The sequence below is a fragment of the Equus quagga genome, chromosome 6 (genome assembly GCF_021613505.1).
Source record: "Equus quagga isolate Etosha38 chromosome 6, UCLA_HA_Equagga_1.0, whole genome shotgun sequence".
Lineage (NCBI taxonomy): Eukaryota > Metazoa > Chordata > Mammalia > Perissodactyla > Equidae > Equus > Equus quagga.
In genome coordinates, this window is record NC_060272.1 from 61,157,647 (window position 1) to 61,182,848 (window position 25,202).

At 38.9% G+C, this 25,202-nt stretch overlaps 1 protein-coding gene and 1 long non-coding RNA gene across 2 annotated transcripts in view; both read right to left on the bottom strand.

Moving 5' to 3' along the window:
- Positions 1–3,704, bottom strand: part of LOC124241124 (uncharacterized) — a 7,611-nt gene extending 3,907 nt beyond the window's left edge. The window contains exons 1-2 of the long non-coding RNA XR_006889108.1: positions 3,078–3,704; positions 1,438–1,572 (exon numbers count right to left, since the gene is read on the bottom strand). This is a non-coding gene — a long non-coding RNA (uncharacterized LOC124241124). The remainder of the gene's footprint in view (positions 1–1,437; positions 1,573–3,077) is intronic.
- Positions 3,705–5,657: 1,953 nt separating this feature from the next.
- Positions 5,658–24,798, bottom strand: SPRYD7 (SPRY domain containing 7). The gene is made up of 5 exons (XM_046664624.1): positions 23,519–24,798; positions 18,909–19,025; positions 15,862–16,028; positions 11,510–11,612; positions 5,658–8,155 (listed from the first exon to the last, which is right to left on the bottom strand). The coding sequence occupies exons 1-5, from the start codon at positions 23,622–23,624 to the stop codon at positions 8,058–8,060; spliced, it is 591 nt and encodes a 196-aa protein (XP_046520580.1). The 5' UTR covers positions 23,625–24,798; the 3' UTR covers positions 5,658–8,057.
- Positions 24,799–25,202: the final 404 nt, after the last annotated feature.

The window sequence follows — 25,202 nt, forward strand, 5'->3', positions numbered from 1 at the left end:
GGGTCCTGTCCCCATGCCTGCAGCCCTTCACTGCCCATGGGTCCTGTCCCCATGCCTGCAGCCCTTCACTGCCCCTGGGTCCTGTTTCCATGCTATTTTCTGAATAAATGAGCACTACTACCAGACCTTGAGAGTCCAAGAAATCTTTCTTTCGACTCTGCATCGCTGAGCCCGCATCAATACCAACATTTCTGAGAAGAGCTGCGGGTGATACTTGTTATGCCAATTAAGTACGCCAGTCTTATTTTCCAAGATCCCTGTCAAATAGGGAGGATCAGCTTTATAATTAGTGTGACAATTGCTTATAGGAAGATATATGCTTCTAAAATGTTGGAAAATTGTTTTGTGATGAGTTTAAACATTTTTCCTGTAATTTAATTTGTATTATTATATTTGCTTTAAAGTGTCCTTTAAAAGTAAAAAACTAAAAATGGAACTTCAGAGTTTGAGTCTTCATAAAGTCTGAATCTGTAAAATCCAGCAAATAATGAGCCTTTTCTAAAGATGAGTTTAATGGGAGGAACAGGATCTAGGAAAAAATTCAGAAATGCCAACTACAGAGGGTATGTTGTAGTGAACTTCATTAGTTTAAAGTATAATAAATTTTCTGAGCCTCAGTGGACCTAGTCCAATCTAATTACAAGAATATAACACAAAGCCACGTAACACACGTTTCCTCATTATCTGCCTTTGAGGCCACACCTCCATGTCTGCAGAACCCAGGGAAGACAGCGAGTGAATCATTAACTGCTGTTTACTTGTGCTAATGGAGAGCCGCCACACAGATAACCCAAAAAGGTAGATATTTATCTCATCATTTTTGGCACTTCTACAGGTACCAACCACTAAATAAGGGTAATCAAATGTGAATTTATCAGATGTTCTATCCTGGCCTTTGTTCTGTCTCAGACAGTTGCAAGAGGATATGTTTTGTAGGATTGCTAAACAGTCTTTCATGCTGTCAACATTATAAAAGATATATGCCTAAATTTCTGGCTTCTATCAAAAATCCTTTAGAAACCTTTAGAAATGGTTAACGGATTTATGTAATCACATGGCAGGATAGAATAAACTTTATACAGTGCCTGACAGTGCGTGCTTATATTTGTTTAACGAATGCTGAATTACCTGGATTTTGCTAACTATGTCACTTTGGCCAAGACACCTCATCTCCCTCGGGCCACTTTCTCCATGTGTGAAGCACCAATTTGGTCAAATGGTGTCTAAGATGCCTTCTTGCTTAACAAGTCAGTTTCAAAATTATGTCTTCCTATACACCTCTGGGTGGAAAAATCCCTTTCTTACACAGCATGAAAATAACATAAAACTTTTTGCCTCTAAATATTCCTTTTTTAAGTTCCAAAGGTTGCTGCCTTAATGTTTAGTGTTCAGGAATTTGATAAGCAAGTCCAAGGTCACCTACCCACCCATACTCACCATGATTTTACAGATTTGGATACTATTCTTCCTCAGCCTTGACTTTCAGATTGACAGGCCCATGTGTCCAATGGCCCACTGTCTCTGGGTCACTCTACTGCTCTTCCTTGTGCTTTTTTCAATTCACCTTTTCACCTGAAATGCAATAAGCAAACCAAACACAGGTAAGGAAAGACAAGTTTTGTGTCTTGTTTCTTATAATGTTTGATACTGATAAATAAATGTCAAGCAATAGGATATATTAGAGTATATGAGGAAGCCACTTGGGTTAAAACTAATTCGACCTGATCTTGTCTTTCCAAAAGGGCCTGATGTGGCCTATTGAGCATGCACTGTACATCTGCTTAAAACATTTACAATGTCCCAAAGACAAGAACAATGCCCTTAAAGATAGGGACATAACTTTCCCCACATCGGCATTTATTTAAGGACAAGCATCTCTCCCTAAACTAAGGAATTACTGACCCGCTGTGCTCACCTTGTGACTGCTGACCTGCTGTGTTCACTTATCTGCTGCGTTGGTAAAGCAATCTCGTGACTACTGCAAAAGGGACATTCCTGTCATATGGGATGCATGCTCTTTGTTCCAAGACAGTATATAACCACTCTGTACACCCCACTAGTTTGGTGCCCTTCCTTCCTCGGGAAAGGAAGGCCCCAGGCTAGTCCCTAGATCTGGCTTATATTAAACTCACCCCAATTTTGACTTATAGATTGATGATGGATTATTTGCATCAATAATACAATTCTCTCTTCACTTTTCAAAATCCTTCCTAATAATAGCATTTTATAGATAATTTTGATTGTGACCACACCCTGGACTGGTACTTCAGAGATCTCTTTCTGAGCTTAAATAAAACCTAGGAGACCATACTTATATTTCTGACAATTTATCCCCAAATATATAATCTCGGTTTCTTGTTCATTACTTGTAAGTCACTTCTTTCTACTCACAGAACTGTGTGACACGTCGTTTACCCTGTGAGTTGGCACTACATTCCTAGATAAACTTTAGCGTCATCTCCCTTGCCAGAAGGAACACGAATTTTAATATGACAAATCCTAGGACAGATCCCTGGAGACCCTCCATCTCCTGCTCCCTCATTTCCAACTTAACTTGTCTGGAGACTCAGTAACAGTATGAGTGAATCAGAATCACAGAGTTTTAGAAAACATCCAATTCAGCCTCTCACCAAGCAGGAGCTATATTTTTGAGATCTCTGGGATAGTGATCTAGCCTGTGTATTCATCATATCTTATTATTTTCTGTATTCTTGATGCTTTGGAATCTGGGGTCTTACTGACAGGGGAGGGAGTGCCCTATCCAGGGTTAGCTAGTTCCTAAAGACAGCAATCAACTCACCCCAGGAGCCTGCATTTCATTTGCAAATGACGCAATCCAGAGCCCTCACCTCCTCTCTCTGGCTCTTTCACTCCAGGTCAAGATTCCCCATGCTAATTACCCTGGGGCCACGTACCAGACAACTCAGGACAGCCGCTCTGCCTAGAGCCTGCTGAACTTATTCAAATTAACCCATCCTAAGTACGCTTACCCTGCCTTGCCCACGGAACCCACAATAAAGGCTTGTGTCCATGCCTTCCTCTGCTCCTTTGGCCTCCTAAGCAACTCTGGTGCTTACCTGTGTGTCCCTGTGTGGTGCGGTGTACCCTCTTCTCTTGGGAACTGTAAGAAATTATCTTTTTCAACGGCAATCATCTCTTGATCTGTCGGCTCACCATACCTGAATAATAATAAAACCTACATTTTAAAACAGCTGTTAGAACAATTCCAGGGATCAGAAGTTCATTTCTTCGCAAGGCAGCAATTTTAGCAGTGAACTAATAGGAAAGTTCTTTCCCATCTTAAACTGAAATCTGCTTCCCTGCGCCTTCCAATAACTCTGCCTCCAGGGCAACAGAGAATGTATCTACCCATTTTTTTCAAGTGATGAACTATAAGATCTGATACACATCTATGATTGTTTCCTGAAATACATTTGTGAGGATCACACACCTATAGATTTTTTTTTACTTTATTTCTAGTCTTCTTATAACAGTGAGCATTTCACAAGTCATTTTGGCTTTAACAGCCAAGTGGATTGAACATTTTCTTCTAACATTCCCAGTGTCCTCAAGGATTATTCATTCACTCATTCAAGGATTAATTTTGCTGACCCCCAGCAGCCTGGTAGCCTTCACTGGCTTATCAGTGTCTTTTTTAAAGTGCAGCGTCTGCTAGAACTCTTCTACTCCACACGTGGCCTCACTACCACTGCTTCCCTGGGTCTGGGGACCAAGTCTATCCTTGTGCCTGGCATGGCGTCAACTAAAGTTTCTGAATCCTTTTAAAGAAACTGCCATGAAATACAATGTATCCTGTAATTAACTAAATTCTGCTGCAGCTTTTTAGATTTTTAGGTGTGGATATAAAATTCACCATTCTTTAGTATACAGGGCTTCCTCCAGAGCCAGTCTTTTCTTTTATTTTTAAAATTATTTTTCTATTCCCCAAACAATATTGTAAAAAATTTATCAGATAAATATAAAAGAGATTGTCCTCTGTAATTTTATTGCTAAGATATAATATTTTGGTGTATATTACTTCATACTTTTTCCTATACATAAGGCTCTATAGTTTTTGTTGTTATGGTGGGTTTTTTTGTTTTGTTTTGGGGTTTTTTTGGTGAGGAAGATCGGCGCTGAGGTAACATCTGTTGCCAATCTTCCTCTTTTTGCTTGAGGAAGATTGTCGCTGAGCTAACATCTGTGTCAATCATCCTCTATCTTGTATGTGGCATGCCACCACAGCATGGCTTGATGAGCAGTGTGTAGGTCTGCTCCTGGGATCCGAACCTGTGAAACCTGGGCTGCTGAAGTGGAGCGTGTGAACTTAACCACTACGCCACGGGGCTGGCCCCTGTTGTGTTGTTTCTACTGGGTCATATTATGCATACAAATATTTAACAATTTGCTTTTTCCATTTATCATTATATCTTGGATCTAGAGCCATACTTATGAATAAATTACAATTAGCAAAGTTCCTTGAGGGCAGGGACTATCTTAAGTATTTATGAAACAAAACACAGGTGATTCAATTGTTGATTGAGTACATTGTAATGATTCCTATGCAAATACAAACTACACATTTCAGCCAATCCTGGCATAATTTTTCCTTTAAGTTTCTGTAGAACTCTTGGATAAATGGTGTGATTCATTTATATTCCTAATTATATCTAACATTTTTCTGTGTTTACACCCACTATTTCACTAATTTGGTCCCAGTTATTTTAAAAGAGCAAGTTGAAAGGGAGTCTCGTATCTCAGTAAATGAAAGAACAATAGTTAATTGATTCTACTACTGTGTTTCCACTCATTCATAGGAACAGCACAGTTAGCGCCCATCAGTATTTCCCTGACAGGTTGCATAAATAATGCAAATTAATATAAGTGGTAGTTGATTATATTTCACTTATGAGTACTATGCTTGATTATATCGGGGTACAGGGAAATTCTACAGTTTTGACTATAGATTTTCTTCTCACAATCATATCTAACATTTTTGCAATATCTAAAAGAAGTTATTGACTTATTTTATCAAGATTTGTCCAAGGTTTCACTCACATTCCCAGCTGTGCTTTTGCTGGCCCACATCTAGACTTACATAAGAAGCAAATATACAATAAAAACCTGACGTGAGGAACAATACCACGCATGTGTCTGTTGTCGTTAATGATTTAGAAAAGCCTTAATTCAAACTGTATTTTACACTATTCTTAAGTTAATTTATAATAGCTTGTAATCTAAGTTGAAAATACATTCAAATAATCTTAACTGATGAGCCAAAGGCAGCTAGTTAAAAGTCAAATTCTCTTTTTCTGGTTTTTAATATATAAACTAATTATAAGATTTTCATTGTTTCTCACAGCTAACATTGCAAATCCCTTGATATTGCATATCATCAATTAATTTTCAGTCTAAGTATAAAAAACTACACTAGTATGAACAAATGGATTTTTGTAATATACAGAATCAAAACCGTGGACACTGTTTCTTCAGTCAGGAACAAATGCAGGTCTCTGTGTTAACCTACAAGAATGTTTGATGTCTCACCTACGTCTACAGTTAGCTATCATTAAATATTTCGGCTATGAGTGTCTACTGTACTGATATTCTATTAGCTTCATGAAAGGCTTCAGTTTTAAATTTCTCCTAGCTCAATGTAATTTTTTAATAGACTTTATTTTTTAGAACAGTTTACAGAAAAGTTTAGTACAGAGAATGTCCATATATCCCCTCTCCCAGTTTCTCCTGTTATTAACATCTCATGTCAGTATAGTTCATTTGTTACAATTAATAAACAAATATTGATACATTATTATTAACTGAAGTTCATAGTTTTCCAGATTTCCTTAGTTTATATCTAATGCCTTTCTTCTGTTCCTGGATCCCGCATTACATTTACTTCTCGTGTCCCCTTGGGCTCCTCTTGGGTGTGACAGTTTCTCTGAATTTCCTTTTTGATGACCTCAAGAGTCTGGAGGAGTACCACTGAAGCATTTTGTAGGATGCCCCTCTACTGGAATTTGTCTGAGGTTTTTCTCAAGATTAGACTGAGGTTATAGGTTTTGGGAGGGTAATTTTCCTAAGAGAAATGAGATACCTACAGATTAAAAACACAGCTGGACTTCATCAAACCATGGTCATGGACATAACTCATGTATCGTTTTTAGTACCGTGCTTATTCTGTGTGATTAGAGACGGAAATGCTAGTCTTGAGAAAAGAATATGATAATAAAAAAGGTTGGCTTTTAAAAAAATAACTGAGGTAGATAACATTGTAAAGACAGCAAACAATAATTTTAATTTGCTTTCCCAAGTAAGTATGTTCTTTATGAATTAAAATTACTAGGACAGAAAGTCAGACAAAAATGCATAAATAATATAGTTAGTTCAATTCTGTATATCTTCAGAAGAAACGTTTGAGTTTTACGTAAATAAATGTTACACAAGTATATCTATGTTTTCAAAGCACATTGTCACATTTTTGTCTACCAAATAAACAATAAATAAAAATTGTGCAGGATTCTTTTGTCCATGGGTCAAAAACAGTCTGTCTTAAATCCTTAGGAAATTCATAGTAGGCAATCATTCTCAAAGAATTCTCTCCTGAGCAGTGGTCCTCCAACTTGAGCCTGTTATCAGAGTCACCTGAAGGGCCTGTTCAAACACACGTTCCTGGGCACCATCCCCAGCACCTTCTGATTCAGTGGGTCTGGGGTGGGACCTGAGAACGACCATTTCTAACAAGGTCCCAGGTGATGCTGATGCTGAAAACCACTGCTTTAGTCAAGAAGGAATGCACATTTATTAAGTGCCTATGATGATTAAGGTGTTTTACACATATTACCTTATTTAACTAGTTACAGAATCTTACCGAGCAAGTGTGATTATCCCTTTTATAGACAGGGAACCTGGGCTCAGAGAGACTGAGGAACTTGCCTGAGGAGATAATGGGATTAGGCGGCAAAACTACAGTTCAGTTCTCGTTCCATTCTAACGCCATGGTTTTAGTACAGCCTACTGCTCCTTGTAGAGTGACATGTGTGCATCCGTGGCAGGCTCATTTAAAAGGGAACTGTACCAAAGATGTGCACAGTGATTAGTTCAGGTTAGAAGGGTGTTAACTCAAGGACAGTGATTCTTACTGAAAACTTGGCAAAGGCTCAGGGTCATGGAGAGGATCACTGATCTTCCAAGATAATCAGGGGTGAAGTGAATTTACTGCATTATTAACAAAACAGGAAAAACAGGTGTTTAATACAGTACCGAATACTCCTTAATTACCACTATTTTATTATTCTTTACAGAAAAACACACATTTAAATAAAAGTCCTTAAAAGAATAATCTCATTTACGTTGAAGTTTAGAGCATCGCACTACTCTGCAGGTCTGCCAGCGTCGGCTACATCACCAGGCAGCCACGGCCTGCTCTGGGATCGGAGAACAGCACGAGGGCCTTCAACAAAATGCTCTACCCTTACTCAAACACTTATCTCCTTTCACACAGCAAATTGAAAGCAACGACACACTAACAAAATACACAATTTAAATTTTAAGTGGTACATTTTACAGTAAATAAGTCGCCAAAAATGGAGCTGACAGTAATATAAATTTCTGTCACTTTGTTTTACTTTATATAAAAAAGGACACTGAGACACAAAATTATTGAACTATAGACTTAAAATAGTTAATGAGCTTTAAACTTAAGAATGACAGAAAGCCCACCCAACTCTACAGCTCTATCCAAAAAAATATTTTATGTTAAGAAAGATTCCCTTTTAAATACCAATATACATATTTCCACTTAATATTGTTAATCAAACCCATAGTTATATTATTTAAATAAGAATTAAATAAACTGCCCAAAAGGCTGATTTCATATCACAAAACATAAGTACTTTAAATCACAATTTCCGGGCTGTATATTGAATACAATGGTTCCTTAAACATTAACAAGCATATTTTTAAGAATATATTTTTATCTATAGGTTAGGTAAAGCTTTATTAAATGGTAAACATTTTTAACAGTGCAGAAATACAAGTTTCAAAGACAAATACATTCAGAAGATTTGCTGTTCAAATAATATTTTTTCAAAACCAGGTGGAGGAGTATGATAAAATTCACTGAACTGGCAATCCAAAATTGCACTGTCATCAACTAGAGATAGAAAAAGAAAGAAAATAAATTAGAAGCAAACACCTTAACCTGAAAGAATACATAATTATAAAATAAACTCTTTCCATAATACCACAGTATCAATAGGCAAGAAGAACAAACATATCTGCTGTCCAGGTTACAAAACATGGTCCTACCGGGTAAAAATAGACAAAATGAAAAAAAAATCTATCAGTCAAAAACACTGAAAGTATATATACAGCAGAATATTAATAATTATCTCTAGATGATGTACTATGGGTGATTTTAATTTTTTCATTATCTGCCAACATATATTTCCTCAATTTTATACAAGTAAGCTGTATTACTTTTTAAAAAATGTTTTATTTTGAAAAATCATAGATCCATAGGAAGCTGCCCTGGGTCGTGTACCTTCATGCAGCTCCCGGCAGTGGTAACTACAGTGCAATCCCAAAACCAGAGAGCCCACACTGATGCAATGCTGTGAACCAGACTGCAGGCCTGACTCAGCTTCTACATGTCTTAACCAGCATCTACTCAAGAGAAAGGAATGCATACGTCCATACAAAGACCTGTGCAGGAATGTTCACAGCAGTTTTACTGGCAAGGGCCAAAAACTGGAAACAACCTAAATACCCACTTACAGGTAAAGGGAAAAACAAATTATGATATATTCACACAATGAACTATACTACTTGGCAATAAAAACAAATGAATTATTGATACATGCTACACCATAAATGAATCTGAAAACGATATGCTGAGCGAAAGAAGCTAAATTTAAAAAAAAGAGTACAAACTGTATGATTCTGTTTATAAAATACTCTAAAAACGCAAGATAATCTGTAGTGACAGAAGGCAGGTCGGCAGTGCCTGGCTGGCGCTAGGGTGGGGAGTGTGGTGAGCAGGAAGGGTTCTAAGGAACAGGAGGAAACTTTTAGGAGTGATGGATATTTTCATTTTCTCGACTGTGGTCATGACATCGGTGTTCACTTCATAGCTATTTGTTAAAATGCACATATATGTTTAATGCACATTACCAAATATATTTCATAATAAATGCTGAAAAAACCTTAAGTACTTCATTTGACCTTCATGAAGTCACTAGTGATCTGAACCAGGGTGGTTTCAGTGAAGTGGTGGTGAGACAGCCAGAGTGAGTTGAGGAACAAATGAACAATACAGCAAGGACGGTAGTGTACACTAATGTGTAAGAAACGTGTCCACACAGAGAAGGGTCAGCACAGGGCTATTGAGGGGTAAGAGTTTAAGGGAAGGTTTTGGGGATGAGAATGACTCAGAATGTTTATAGGCACTGAAGAGAGAGGCTGATGACATGAGAGATAGATGGAATAACTGACAAGGTGAAGTCCCAGGGTTGGGGAGTTTGAAATCTAGACCGTACACTGAGTTTTCTGACATGAAGGGTACCACTTCCTCTGAGATGGGATGGAAAGAAGGCAAGATTAGAGTAGATCCAGAAAAGCTTCAGGAGGAGAAGGGAGGGAAGCTGGAGTTCAGTAGGACAGCCTACTTCTTTATAAAGTAGAAGAGAAGCATCTGCAGAGAATAAGTAGGGAATTCAAGAGGCGTGGTAAAGGTCCGGACTGAGCAGAGATGTAAAAGTTGCCAAAACTATTGAGAGCTTCGATTAGGCTGGAAGTCATTACTTCATAACAACACTTTTCCTCAGTGTTACAGCTTCTTCTCTCATAGATTGTGTTAAGAACTGACAGACTGAATGACTGGATTGATCCAGGATTAAGGATGAGATGGAGGACAAAGGGTGACGGCATTTGTCTTATTTTTATCTTTGACAGTATCAGACTACTAAAATATTTGGTTTAATGGGACTGATTTATCAATTTCAATATATGAAATATACTTTACTACATATAATTTACTATCTATAGCTTTACTACATTAAGAAATAATGCTGGATCAAAGAAACAATTTAGAATAAAATTTTATTTGCTATACTCATTTGCGTAACTTAGTCATTCTACTGACATTTGTTTCATTTCTCAGGCTAAACTATTTTGAATATTAAGCTAAATTTCCATTTATTTAAGTAAATAAAGGAACTGCTTTTAGGCTTACCTATTATGGCAAGGAAACTAACCTGAGTTTAAAAATACATTTTTACATATAAAAACAGAAAATTAAAATCACTGAAAAGTAATTTTTATGAGAAAAGAAGACTAATTAAAACCATAACAAAAAAGTAAGAGCATAGGCTTTGGTTGTCACTATCATGTTGTTAAATATTTATATTTGTCCTTGTATACTTTTCTGACATCCCAAAGTCTATCACTAACATTGCTACTTTTCTAGTAAACTGCGACAAAAAATGTCAATAATTAGTTTTTATTATGGCTCAAATCTGAAGACTTAAAGGAGCCAAATGAGAAAATATTTTTAGATCTACTAAAACCATAAGCAGAAAAATAATAATGATTTAAAGTTGATAACATAAAAAATAAAACAGAACAGAGTGATAAAGGCACTGTGCTTATGTTTGTTATTTTTTATAAGGAGAGGCACCTTATTTTTTAGAGTTACACATAAAGTATTTATGAATAAAATCATAGAACATTTGACATTTGCCTCAAAACAATCCAAGGAGGTGAGGTGAAGGAGAGAAGTGTCACAGGGTAGACGAAACCTGATTGGCTACAAGCTGATAATTGTTCGAAGCCGGGCGATGGGTACATGAGAGTTCATTACACTCTTCCCTTTACTTCTATACATGTTTGAAATTTCTATAATATAAATTAAAGTAATTAAGTGGTATAGAGTCATCTCTTAAGTAACGCAATTCTTGGAGGGACACACTTCTGCAGAAACTATATCACTTATACATACATGGCTATCAAACGCAAAACAACCAATATGAAACTATTCTACGTCGTAATTTCTCTCGGAAGAGTTTTAACATTTAGGTAATTTTATAAAGGTAACTAATGCGCAATCTACATAAAATTCCCATCCCTAGTTCCAAAATATTCTGAAATGTTCTTTCCAATTACATTTCCTGGTCATCTGATTCTCCCTTAGAACTGGCAGAAAGATCTCTGTAAATTTAGTAAAGCTTTTAGGAACTTTCTAAAATATAGGAATATATGATAAAAAAGGGAATAAAGTTATTGTATATTTAAGTATAACCATTTTATTTAGCAAGTTCTTTTTCAATACACGGGGAATAAAAACCTTCCTTGGTCCTGCACAGCAGGACTGATATCCTACTGAGTACATTTCATAGAAAAAGGTCCCTATTAACTTGTCCAGACTTCCGAATGATAATTATAAAGTTAATAAAAATGCCAAGCAAAAGTCAGCATCTGTCTAACAACGTTTGGAAGTATTTGAGCTTACCATAAACAACTGGATACACCGTCCCTCGTACGCCTGATGCGGGACAATGCATGTTTTTTCCATTCAAATACACATTTAATTCTACATGGTCATATGTAATACCCTAAGGAGGAAAGAAAATATTAAAAAAGGGTGAAAATATAAACGTTCCATAAAAGCCTGCCCAGTCAGAAAGCACTGATTGGGAAGCATGGAAACAAAAACTTACACAAAGGGTCACAATAGCTTTCATCAAGGGTTTACAATTTAATAGAATTCTACTTGAACTGAGCTAAAAAAATTAGTGGGGAAAGAGGTAAAATCCCAAGAGTCTACATTACAAGTAAAACAAACAACATTAGTCTGAATTCTAGTATTATATTCAGAAAATCTGTATTTCATATTTTGACTATTAAGATGATGTAAGTACGATAATGCCAGCCCTAGTGGTCCAGCAGTTAAGATTCGGCGCTGTCACTGCTGTGGACTGGGTTCATTTGCCAGTCAGGGGACCACACCACCAGTCTGTTGGCTGTCATACTGTGGTGGCTGCGTGTAGCTGTGATGTCATAAGCTATGATACCAGTATTTCAAATACCAGCAGGGTCACCCATGGTGGACAGGTTTCAGGTTTCAGTGGATCTTCCAGACTAGGAAGAAGGACCTGGCCACCCACTTCTGAAAAAATTGGACATGAAAACCCTGTGAATAGCAGTGGAACACGTCTGATACAGCGCCGGAAGATGAGGGGATGGAGCAAAAAGACCGGGAAGGGCTCCGCTCTGCTTTACACAGGGTCGCCAGGAGTCAGAAGCAACTCCATGACACTAACGACAAAACAAAGTACTACACACCGTGGACAGAGACCTTTTAGACTCATACAGAAAACTCTGCTGTCTATATGCAGAATTTGATATCAAGCGGGAAAAACAATGAAATTTTCACCATTATGGCTTACTGTCACTGTTTTCAAGTTGTGAAGAAGGGTCTTTATACAACTTATTTCCCCAAAGAAATCATACATTTCTGTCTCTCCTTACCTTGGCTTCAAATATGTCAAGTTTATCACCAAGGTAAAGCTGCTGTTTACAACTGAATATAATTGGTAGTCAGTGTCAAGTTGAAAAGCAGAAAAACAATAGTTTAAAAGATTTTTTAAAAGACAATAGGATAAAAATATATTACTTTGTATATTATTAATGGTACAAAAATTACAATAATTGTTATTAAAATGCTGGAAAACACTTAGCCTGTACTACGTGCCAAGCACTATTCTAGGCACACGTGTACTCATTTAATCCTCATAACGAGGTAGGTATTATCATCATCTCCTCTCACAGATGAGGTAGCTAAAGCACAGAGAGACTAGCTAGTGTCCCTAAGGTTGCACAGCTAGGGAGCAGCAGAGCTGGGATTTGCACCCATGCCGTATGGAATACTCGTTCATAACTGCCATGCAATTTACAACTTTAAAACTCTCTTTAAAACGGTATATAATAGTTACTAACTGATGACAGAAAGAGAGCTTTCCTTTGAAGAATTAAGAACAGACAGCAGAGAGCTTTCAATAGAGAAATCGTCACAGACAAAGCAGAAACCACTTTGAGGATTCCTGACTGGACAGGTTAGATCACCTTTAAAGCTTTTTAAAGGTAGAAAAAGATCTCACAGATGATCTAGTCTTTACTCTCTCACTTCCCGGTAAGACAGCAAAGGCTGCTGTTACGTGTTAAGTGCTATAAAAGATTCTCCTCAAATCTTAGCAAAGCCAGGGTTAGATTAAACAACGATTTACTAATAGTTAAGCAATATTGAAAAGGATAAACAGATTGCCTTTGTTTCATTTCAGTTTAAGCATTTAAACATAATAATAAAGCTAACTGATAGCTAAGATTAGCTTTTTTAATGAAGAGGTCTGTTTTCATTTAAAAAACAAAAACATAATGACATAAAAAACAAAGTGTGTCACTCTCTTCCTAGGACTCCAGGAAACCCAGCCCCTCGGGTGAGCATGTGGTAACCCAGGCGCCCTCCACCCCCAGTGGCAGCATAACCTATCGCAAGCAAGTTTTAAACCCAAAGCTCCAGCATAACAGCACAATCCCAACACCAAAGAAAGAAGCGAGGAAGCATGTGAGAACCCGCACCCTCATCAGCAGTTTAGTTCAGGTATTTTCTAACTTAATCTGTACTTTTACGTGATCCAGAAACTAGGTTTGATCCTGTCATAATAATACTAAAAAATCTGATGTGTGCTATGCATTTATCAGTAATTGTTTACAGGTTTAGTGACCAGACTCTGATATTAGACTGCCTGTATTATACTCCCGGGATCCGCCCATCCGAGAAGTTCCTTAAATTCTCCTAATCTGTAAAATGGTGATAACAATTCTACTTATTTCCTAGGGTCATTATGAGCATTAAACAATTTAACCCCTGACAGGCACTTAAAACAGTGCCTGGCCCATAACAAACGCTAGAGAAGTGTTTGCTATTATTATGATTATTACGACACAGAATGTTTATTAATCTTCTCTAAAATTAAATTGAAAAATGCAATTTTAGAATGCAATTTGCACTTTTCAAAATTATATATAAAAGGAAAAACTAAGAATAAGCAGTTGTTCCATGCATGCCTTCCTGGTGCTGCAGTAGGCTCTGCTGGTTCTGTATGTTTATTTTATGAACATAATCATTAGGTTGGATGTTAAAAGCTTATTTTTCTTGATTTCTCCTCAGAGAATGGTACATGACTGAAGTTCCACACATGAGAATGTTTTTCCTGTCTTATAATCCATTCTCCTTTTCCTGTGCCACTGTCAGCAATTTGGGGAAATTTGTTCTCAAGTGTTTGAACAAGAAAGATAAAGTTAATACGTAGGGTAATGTTTTACTTTGCTTGATTCTGCATATATTTCATGTATTTAGTCTTCCTTTCATCAGAATGGGCATGAAAACTCAAAGTCTAATTTAATAATGCTGACAGACTAAAAATGACATTCTTAAATCTGTCAATTTGTGGTATCAGTCATCTCAATGAATGAGGCAGGAAGGCAAGAATAAAACACGGTAGAAGTTCCGTATATCAACAAGAAAAACGTTTGTTACTGATTATCCTTTCTTATGTTTGAATTTCAAAACTTAGTGTAAACAGGTTGACAGCCTCAGCTTGACTTCAAGATTCTCTTTCAAGAAATAACCATTTGAGTACGGGTGTTCCATATTAGGGACATCTGGCCATGATCTACAAATACAGAACCAACTATTCAAAAAGAAGAATGGGGAAAAGCAGATTTTAAAAATGGTGTATGCCTTTCATCTCCTTTATTCTTCAGTCAATTTAGGAAAAAAACGCTTTCAACAATTTACCTATTTAAAAACTAAATGTTCCTCAGATTTTTTAAATGGCAGAAAAGATCAGACCATAATTAAAAATCTTCATTCCCACATTTTTCTTCATTTTCTCCAAAATACTGTATATTTCTTTAATAACCTGGATTTACCTTCCCTGTGTCATCTTATTATTAGAAACTTCCCCTCATTATTTACAGATTCCTTTCAACTTGGTTCCAGAGCCAGGGACCCAAGGGCACCTTTGCTAAAGGAGACCCAAGGACTCTGTTCTCAATCAGTAGCTAACAGCCCGAACTCCATGTCCATGGTTCTTGGATAACACTGCATGAGAGAACCAGGTAGAAAAGACAGACAGGGATTTCTGGATTACACTTCCAACAGGGTTGCTGTGGCAAAGCCAAACATATCTAGGTGGGAATAAAAATAGAGAAGTCTTAAGAACATGTAACTCTTCCTATCCCCTGCTTTCCAAAAAACTTTTCTACAATCAAGGGTTAGGACTTTGAGTCCCATTCTTTGAAGAGTTCTGGAAGTAAAGGAAGTTTAATAAGATTAAGTTTAATGACGACCAATACTCCTGATAAAATGCTGTAATTCTTTAACAGATCATAACAAATTAATAAATGTCAAAATTTTCTCTAAGAGATTTCCAGTTGCAAAAATCTCTAATATTTTCTAATATAAGGGTCAGCAAACTTTTAAAATTGTAGGCCAAGATTTCTCTGATATGAGAGAAGCAGGAAGTGTTGATCAGTAGCCAACCTGTCGTTAATCCTGCTGAATGGCAATAAGGCTCACACTGACTCTCCTGGCCAGATGCAGCTCTAGAGAGCAGAGGGCAGCTAAGCAAGGCAGCAGCATCCATAGCAGGTGCTCTCTTTGGAAAAGGTGCCATCTCATTAGACCCAATCCTGGTATCCTGGAATTCAAACCACAAACTCCCAGGCAAAACTATATATACTAAAAACAGTTCAAGTTTAATAATTTACGGTGGAAAGCAATTCCACAAGAAAACTCACCACTACGTCTCCCTCCTGAGGAAGGCTGTTTGCCGGCAGCCTGTTTTTCTCCTCGTTGTTGTGGTACAGCGCCCCATCATTTCTCATCACCAGACTGTGCACATCTCGGCCCAGAGGAATCTGATTCAAGTTAACTTTCTGAGTTGCAACGCCAACACCCCATATTCCTAAAAATATAATAGTTTAAATGCCTCCAAAATCTGAAGAACACAAATACGAAAGGAGTTGTTTTAAAAGAGTGTACCTTGTTTTTAAAAGAAGTGGTGTATTATCACTAAACTATTTTTTGTTAAAAATTCTTCTTAAGGTAGATTGCAAACCATACTACACTCTCTGCAAACGTAGTACAGCTTAGGAGACAAGAGAGCGGACCCTGGAGTTGCACTGCCTAGGTTTGCATCCTGACTTAGCTACGTCATCTTGGGCAAGTTGCTTAACCTCTCTCTGCTTCTTCACCCCTGAATCATGGATTCTAACAGCACTCAGCTCACAAGGTTATCATAAGATATAGCAAGACAATCCAAGTAAGCAGTTGGAACGGTGAAAGCAATTAACAAAAAATGGGTAAGTAGGGCCTGGCCAGTGGCGCAGCAGTTAAGTTCGCACGTTCTGCTTCAGCGGCCCAGGGTTCGCCAGTTCAGATCCCGGGTGCAGACAGGGCACCACTTGGCAAGCCATGCTGTGGCAGGCGTCCCACATAGAAAGTAGAGGAAGATGGGCACGGATGTTAGCTCAGGGCCAGTCTTCCTCAGCAAAAAGAGGAGGATTGGCAGCAGATGTTAGCTCAGGGCTAATCTTCCTCAAAAAAAAAAAAAGGGTAAGTAAAGCACAGAGTATTTTTTTGAAAATGCTAGCTATCATCACTATTATTATTCTCTAAAAAACACTTTTAAAGAACTACATAATGAACTTAAATGGTCTGGGGTTCTATTTCAAGCACTACCTCTGAGAAGTGCGAAATTACTAACTTTAGTTTTTGCATCTATAATATGTGACAAATAATATATAATATATGATCATGGAGAGGAGGAAATTAAGGATAAGGTATAAAATCATTTTCTTACCCAACAACTTAAGTCAGTGAGTTTAAAGCCTTTGCGTCTAAGATGACTTTTCAAGCAAGTAGCTCTTCTTTTTAACCAACCAAACAGAATACCTGGAGCTCTGGATTTTGTCTCAAACTATTTCCTTTTCAGTTTTTACCAAAATCAGTTAGGAGAAGTTCTATCAACGGAAGGTTTGAGGACAGTGTTGTCGATCAGTCAATTTTTCTGGACTGAGTGACACCATCAGAACGCTGCCCGTCTGGACTTCACTGTCTTCACTTCTCAATAATTTGACTATATAATTTATCCTCCAAAGTGGGACAATTTTAAGAGCGACATGAAGTGATGATACTAATTTCATGGGACAACAGCTCTAGAAGGGGTTACAGAGTCTCCTTCCTCCTACAGAACTGTGCACTCTGTGATACACTTTGGCACAACTGCCTCAAGCTTTCATTGAGACATCAATGCTACAAACACAATGCTACAACCACACGTTTATTCCAGGGATATCACGAGGATACCGTCCTTCACGGAAATCTACATAACAATTTGTATTAGATTTAAGGCTCAAGAAAATATCTCCTTCTCTTGAGAAACAAGTGTGTAATACTTGAGAAGATTACAGTAACCAGAGACATTTTGCAGATAATTTATAAAAGAATGAGATGGAGGATATGTTCATATCTATTTCATACACTTAAGAAAATCAGTATTCAAAATTAATTTAGAAAACAAGCCCCAAAGAGAAATTTTATATATCATTCAAGCTGGTCGAATAACAATAGGATTAATTTACCCCACTCTAGTTTTCCTATTCTGTAACTAAATTACTCATGCCATATTCCACTAGAAGTTTCTTTATAATAAAGCCATAGAAAAAAATTTCCCTATATCCAATACTGCCACAAGTTGATTATTATCGCAATACTCACACAGAACTGGCTATACAATTCAAGAAACTCCATAAATTTTTTTTTTTTTTTTTAAAGATTTTATTTTTTCCTTTTTCTCCCCAAAGTCCCCTGGTACATAGTTGTATATTCTTCGTTGTGGGTCCTTCCAGCTGTGGCATGTGGGATGCTGCCTCAGCGTGGCTTGACGAGCAGTGCCATGTCCGCGCCCAGGATTCGAACCAACGAAACACTGGGCCGCCCGCAGCGGAGCACGCGAACTTAACCACTCGGCCACGGGGCCAGCCCCAAGAAACTCCATAAATTTTTAAAGAGAAGTATAGACTTTAGAATTCTATAAGAAGTTTTTTTTTAGTATTTTAAAAAAAATTTTTACTTATTTGTTTTTTTGGTGAGGAAGATTGGCCCTGAGCTAACATCTGTTGCCAATCTTTCTCTTTTCAGTTGAGGAAGAATGGCCCTGAGTTAATATCTGTGCCAACCTTCTTCTATTTTGTATGTGGGACACAACCACAACATGGCTTGATAAGCGGTGTGTAGGTCTGTGCCTGGGATCCGAACTCACGAAACCCGGGCCAATGGGCAGGACTTCCCATCTGAATTCTAAACCTGCTGACTGCTTCAGAAGACACTGAATCAGGGTATCTCAACAGGAGCTAAGAGAAAAACTAAGGGTCATAAAAATGATTTTATCCTAAGATAAAATAGCAAGAATCTACACCTTATATGCTTGATTAAATGAAATGGTGCATCCAGCTGCCATTAATAATTATATTAATAATAATGCTAGTGCCTTACATTGATCCAGTAAGTCCTGTCTTTAAAACACTTTCATACATGTGGCTCATGTGAAGCAGAAAGGGCAGCTCCTGGGATCCAATTTTACAGATAAGATGAAAACTGAGCCTAATTTAACTAAATTGACTAATTAAACCAAGATCACAGAATGAGAGGTAGAAGGAAAGGTTTTCTAAGTAACAGTTTGGTGCTTTTTTTATTACCTCATTAATCTTTTTCATATGGTGAAAATTACTCCTAATGTTTAGAACACCTAGGACTTCTAATACGAAAGTACCATTACACCAACCTGTGGACTGGATTTTGAATTCAAAGTAGCTTTTGTTTTGATGTAGAGGTGCACTGGCTAAACAACCTCCTGTTCCACATATTCTTCTCCCATTTTTCACAATGACGACATCTGTTCCTAAACAAAAAACACAAACACTGTGTAAAGTTTTATGTTTTCTTATCCAACAAGCAAGGTTAATTTCTGTTTCACTTTTAACTCTTGGTCCATAAAAACAGGGATACTACGTGTCCTGTGAAATACAGAAATAGTGATAAATTATTTTAAATATTTAATTCACTATTTTTTCCGCTAAGAGAACATTTATATTGAACATTCATTTGTGGCTAGAAATCTTGGTTAATTAGGCAGCTTCATATAAACTGTAATAATTCTGAATTATACTGAATATTTAAAACACTTTTAAGGTAGAAATAGACTAACTTTCCTCAATTTTTAGCCAATAAATCAATTTGATGATTTCATAAATCTCTTAATGTAAATAAAAACATAAACACTTAAAAGAAACTTTGGTAAATTGCTATAATTTTCAATTCAATCCAAATGAATTAAAACAATCTACTAAAAACTGGCTGAATATCTACTAGGTACAAGGTACCGTGCTAGTGCCTCAGTCAAGTAAGAACTGAAGACTACATGGCATATGGAAAGGAAACTGCATCTATGCTCTTAAAATGAAAAGTGCTAATTTTAGGATCTTAAAATGTTTCTAAGATAGCTACTATCAATAATATTGCAAATACTTAAACAGTGTTTTAACATCATTAAATGCATTTGATTCACATGGAAAATTTTAGTTTAGCTCAAATAACATTTGCTAGATGAGAGTGAGAAAGACAGCCTCTTGACAATGTGACCCCAATACCAATTCTTTTCCAAATCTTGATTTAGGGAAGCATGTATATCAGAGAATATGAAGAGACTTAACATAATTCTAACATGAAGCTATAGCCCATAACGCTGAGGCATGTGTCTTCCGAGATCCATGGCCAACATCCGCACTTCGCTGGTAGTAAGTGTACAAGCCAAGCAGATCTAGCTATTAGAACTGTACGGGCCTCCTCTAGAGGAGGGTAAATAAAGCCAGAACACAGTAACGAAAGGTGTTAACAGGGAGGCAGTTCTCCCATTAACTCACTATTGAATTCATATTTAAACAGAAAATTATTTGGGACAAATATATAAAAGAAATGTAAAATTTTCAGATTCTATCACAATTTGAAACTGGTTGATTTGAGAAACACTCTCTCTTAAGTAAGGTAAAACTAAGATCCTGTTATACAACTATTAAAAATTCCTTAGTATCCTTTTTTTTTTTCCTCTAATAACAAACGTTAACCCCCAAATTCTGGGGAAGTACCTTTTTAAATAATTTACATCTGGCTACCCCATATCCGTCCAGCAGTTTCAACTGGAGAGCATCCAGGGCCTAGCTCTTCCTTGATGGCAAAGACAGCGTAGCGCTGGGTATCTGGCTCAGCAAACAACTGATGTAGAAATCAGAATGAATGAACACGCTCTGCCAAGCACTCTGTAGTGGACATGCAGCATCTGTTTACCCTTTCCCAACACATCTTCCTCCGGAGATCAAAACAGTTCCAAGGAAGCTGACTCAGTCTCTGGCTTCAGGGGTACAACTTTGACCCAGGCTAAGTCAATCATTGCATTCCACATTTCTCGGCCACAGTAATTGACTAAAGAATGGTTATATGACCTAAGCCACTATAAACGAAGATAATCTCAGGACTTTTGCAGAGAATGAAGGAATTCTCTCATTCTTGCTGGACCTGAATGAGGAAGCCCAGGGAGCTGCTGAAGTTATCACAGAAGCCAGCCTTGAGCAATAAGCAGCAGAAGGCAGAGGAAACAGACGAAAAGAAACCCAGTCCTTGGCAGCACTGAGTCTGTCCTGAAGCCAGTGCTGCCTTTGTGCTGTTCTCAGTTACATGAACCAATAAGCTTCCTTTCTTGTTTAAACAATTGTGAGTTGTAGTTTTTACTACTTGTAACTGAAAGCATCCTAGGTGAAACACACTGCAAAGAATTATGCAAATAAATGGTATTTCTTTCTTAACCAGCAATGCTCTGTGGTCCCCACACATAGCAAAATCTTCTAAGAACAAGCTTCTATAGTAGATAACTTATTACCTTGGATATCGTCCTAAGATGCTAGGTTAATGAAATTATCAGAAGACTCTAAATACAATACAGTCCACTCTGAGTTGGAACCACAGAACCAACTGTGAGCAGAGTATTATTTTCTTACTTTAATATCACTTGTTATCTCCAAAGCATTTTGCTGGGTATGGAGAAGTTTTTTATAGAAAGATGAATATATTCAGAGAACATTCTGGAGGATTCGTGAATCATTAGGGAATTATTTTAAGCTTATTCTATTCCTCTTTTTTTAAGTATAAAGATATCCTATATTTGTATCTGTGTGATTTGGGTAGTTTTATTAATCATCAGTACTGCTTAGAAAGTCAAGGGAAATTTGAGTACAGACAGAACACATATAAACAGCCAAAGAGTATGTTTTCAGAAACATCAGACATTTCCAAATGAGTAGCACCCCTTTCAAAGTAGCCACCTTGGAAGACATTCATTTCTAAAAAGTAAATTCACAATTAAATGCAGAAGATATGGCAAAAATGAAGATATTTACAAAAACGATGCCACAGAAAGTCCCAGAAGAGGAATTCCAAAATGGTTTAAATAATGCAGCATCACCAAAATAAGTGACAACTTCGAAAGAGACAATATTTGTTTGGATATGAAATGTATAGTCTATTTCCTTAAAAAAAAAAGGCAATCACACTCTTTAGGTTATCTAATATAACCTTTCACATATCCAAATACACACACAGGTGCTCAGTGTACTTCTCTTATTTTCATCTTTAGATGAATTCATGCTTGAAACATACTCCTAACTCAACAAGCCTTTCCTCTCTTTCATATCACTCAGTTTCTAAAATCAGGCTGCTTCTGTGATTAAAGAATTTGAGTTTACTGGAAGACAGGTTAAGAAAAACTTTCCATGCAGGCAGAAAATTTGGAGACAGCATCACTCTATTGAAAGTTGCTGTGCAGCTTTGGAAAAAGGAGAACATAATGGAATGAGTACAACTAACCAGCTCTTCATGGAGAGACCAGAGAAAAGGACTACTGTAAAGAGCAGACTGCAGTAATTCAGGAGCTTGACGTTAGAGATAGAAGGAGCTAAAGCTCATCATTAGCTCCAGGAACTACACACGTTGTCCTTTACAGTGTTCCCAGCACCTACAATAATGCCCACCACCTGACAGTCACTCAATAAATATCAACTGAGTAAACGAACAAATGAAATGGAAACGTTTTCTGCAGAAAATTAAAGGACTTGAACACCCACTGTCTATAAATAATGGATGAGAAACAATTTTAAAAGATATATATACACATACATACATTATATATTTCTGTATTAAGGTTCTATATTACACTTGGGATATCTAAGAATTAAAAGTAAATACCCATTTACAAAATTGTATACAATTATCACATTTGTGGTTTAGTCCATGCTATAGAAATATAATGGGCATAGTGCTTCCAGAATTAAAAAGAATCTGGGCAGGAGCGGGTTCAATATTTATAAATACACATTGAGAACTGCCTTTATGTCAATGCATTGTCCTTTAGCCAATGAGAGCTGTGAGAAAAACCGAAAGTGCAGAAGTATATTTAGAATAGAATAACCCACAAGAAGACAGTACTCTAACTGAAATAATTTACAGTGGGAAATCTCTCCTTCTAGAACCATACTCCAGAAGCATGGAACTATACGGGAAAAGTCTAAGAACAGAAATAATAAGGTGATGAAAGAGGCTACGGAGGGGAAAGGAAGAATGTTAAAAGAGAAATTATATGCCCATTTGAAATTGGGAGGGAAAAAACATAGACGCAAAGGGGCAAAGTGCTGTTTTATTTTGCAATAGCCTGATCTGTTGGGAAGAGGTTACTCGGATGGAATTACAGCACCTCCGATGGTGACTAAGGAGGAGTCGGGCCGTGGGCGGTTTTAGCTGAAAGGGTATGTTCTGACCTGAGACGCGACTTCAGGCTTCTGCAATCTGCCTTGTTTTGACTTTAGGAGGTGAGAGGAAAATCACTTCCAATAAAAGAAGCTTTAAATGACGGGCTAAAGAGAAAACTGTCAGGGCAGAAGGAGCCGCGATCAGACCCAAAGCACTCTGACAACGTAGGTTTTGATTGGAGATGGGCAGTAGGGCACTGTGGGAGGAGCACCCGAGCGCTCCCCACTGCCCTCGCCTGGGGACCTCTGACGAGTCTCAGGAGGCGGTATCTCAGAGGAGATTCCAGGGAAAATGGGTAGGTCCACACACCCATCCTCGATGACAGGAGCAGTGAACACAGACCCGGGACGGGGTGGAGTCGGCCGGCGTCCGGAGGAGATCCGCGAGACCGAATCGGGTCAGGCAGCGTCGCAGGGAGAGGAGCGCGGGCGGCGCCGGCGGGGCAGGGCCGCGTGTGGTGCTTCCGACCCCCGCGCTGACCCCGACCCCCGCGCCCGACCCGGGGTGGGCCGTTGGCTCTGGGGAAGGGAGGGCCCTTACCCATGTGCTGCGTGTCTAGCTGCACGGCCGGCATCTCCTTCAGAGGGATGTGGCCCGTCCCGCCGTCCCTACAGCACCGCAAGCAGCAGAACACCGAGGCGGCCATCACGCAGGGACCACCGACGCCGTCGCCGCAGCCTGCCGCCCCTACACCGCCGCAACACCGCCCCCCGCCCCTAAGCTCCGCCTCCCGCCCCCAACCCCAGCGGCGGAGGCCGGTGCAGCGACGCCCCAGGCTGGGAGGGCGCAGCGCAGGCTGAGGCCAAGCCGGCCTGGGCGGAAGATGCAGAGGATCGGCCGGCGGGGCTGGTGACGGGGCGGGGCAAAGAGCGTGACGGGCAGACGGGCGGAAGGGCGGACGGGAGAGGGACGGCGTGCGCCTGCGCGGAGGCTCGTTTGTGCTTTGGGCGGCCTCGCGTATGCAGTCGTATCCTGACGTGTGACTGAGGTTGTCTGGGTCCTTCTCACACTCCCAGGGCTACTCGGATGCTGTGTTTTTAAAACTGTGCCCCCCCGTTCGTCATCACCGTTAGGGATGAATTGACGGAAGCAAATCAGGCTGGGGAGTGGGAGTTGATAAAAAAGAACCCCGAGGTTTCCCCCCGCGCACTCAAGGCTGAGAACGTTCCCTCCACGGAAAGCCTCCATCCCCCTACGGTGGCTGGTTTCTGAAGAATTTCCTCAAATCCTAAGTAGACGCACAGGCCCCAGGAGTTGTGCCTGTTAGCGATTGCGCCGTGGAGGTGCACCTGCAGCTCTAAGTCGGCCCTGCTGCATTTTAGGGGCAGAGATGCGCATTCCGTGGCCCTTGATGCTGCACGCTCGGGGCTCGCAGGAGATCGCCCCCGGAGGGGACCACTGGGGCGGGGCGGGAGGGCGATTCTTGCCCGGTCTCTTCCAAGTTGCCTCTCTTCCTGGACCGGGGATTCCGAGGAGTGCGTCAGGAACCCCGGAGGCAGCGGGAAGGCTGCTGGGCCCGTAAGGGAAGCCCTCGGTTCCTACCGCCTGCTGCTTTCTGCTCCCATGCAGGAGGCCCTCATGGCGGTCGTCATCTCCTTGCCTCCTTAGATCATTCATCCCTGGTCGGTTTTACGTCTTCAGATTCTAGTTGACTTTCACAGATGGTCTGGGACCATCTCCAGAATGAACCTGGCATAAACCTCGGCTCCTAAATAAGGTTTCCATCCTGAAGGCTTCTCCAGGCTCAAGTCCTGGGAAAATGGACACAAAATGCCCACTTAATATGTAATGGGTTCCTCTACATAACTTTTTAGGGACCTAAGTACAACTATCTTTTATGGAGAATTTTTTCTCCACAGAATAAAGTTATTTTTCGGAGTTCCATGTCTTCTTGCTGTCTATACAAATGGTGTTTTCACTACAATACTTAGGAAAACCTCCAAGGTTTGTGCTTTGAGATTTAGTTACCGTAGGATTAATAACCAAGTTTATTATTTAACTGAAGGTAGACCACCCCCACTGCCTATAAAGTACTTTCTTGGTAATCATTTTACACATGAAATTTTCTTTTACTGAAGACGACCATTATTCTGAGAATTTACTTAGTGTCCCAGTTTTATTTCCATTGAGAGGGAGGTGGGGAGTTGAATAGAATGTTGAAGAGAAAATTTTTCTGCCTGTCTGTGAGGTAGGCACTGTTTCACATATGTATCTAATTGAATTC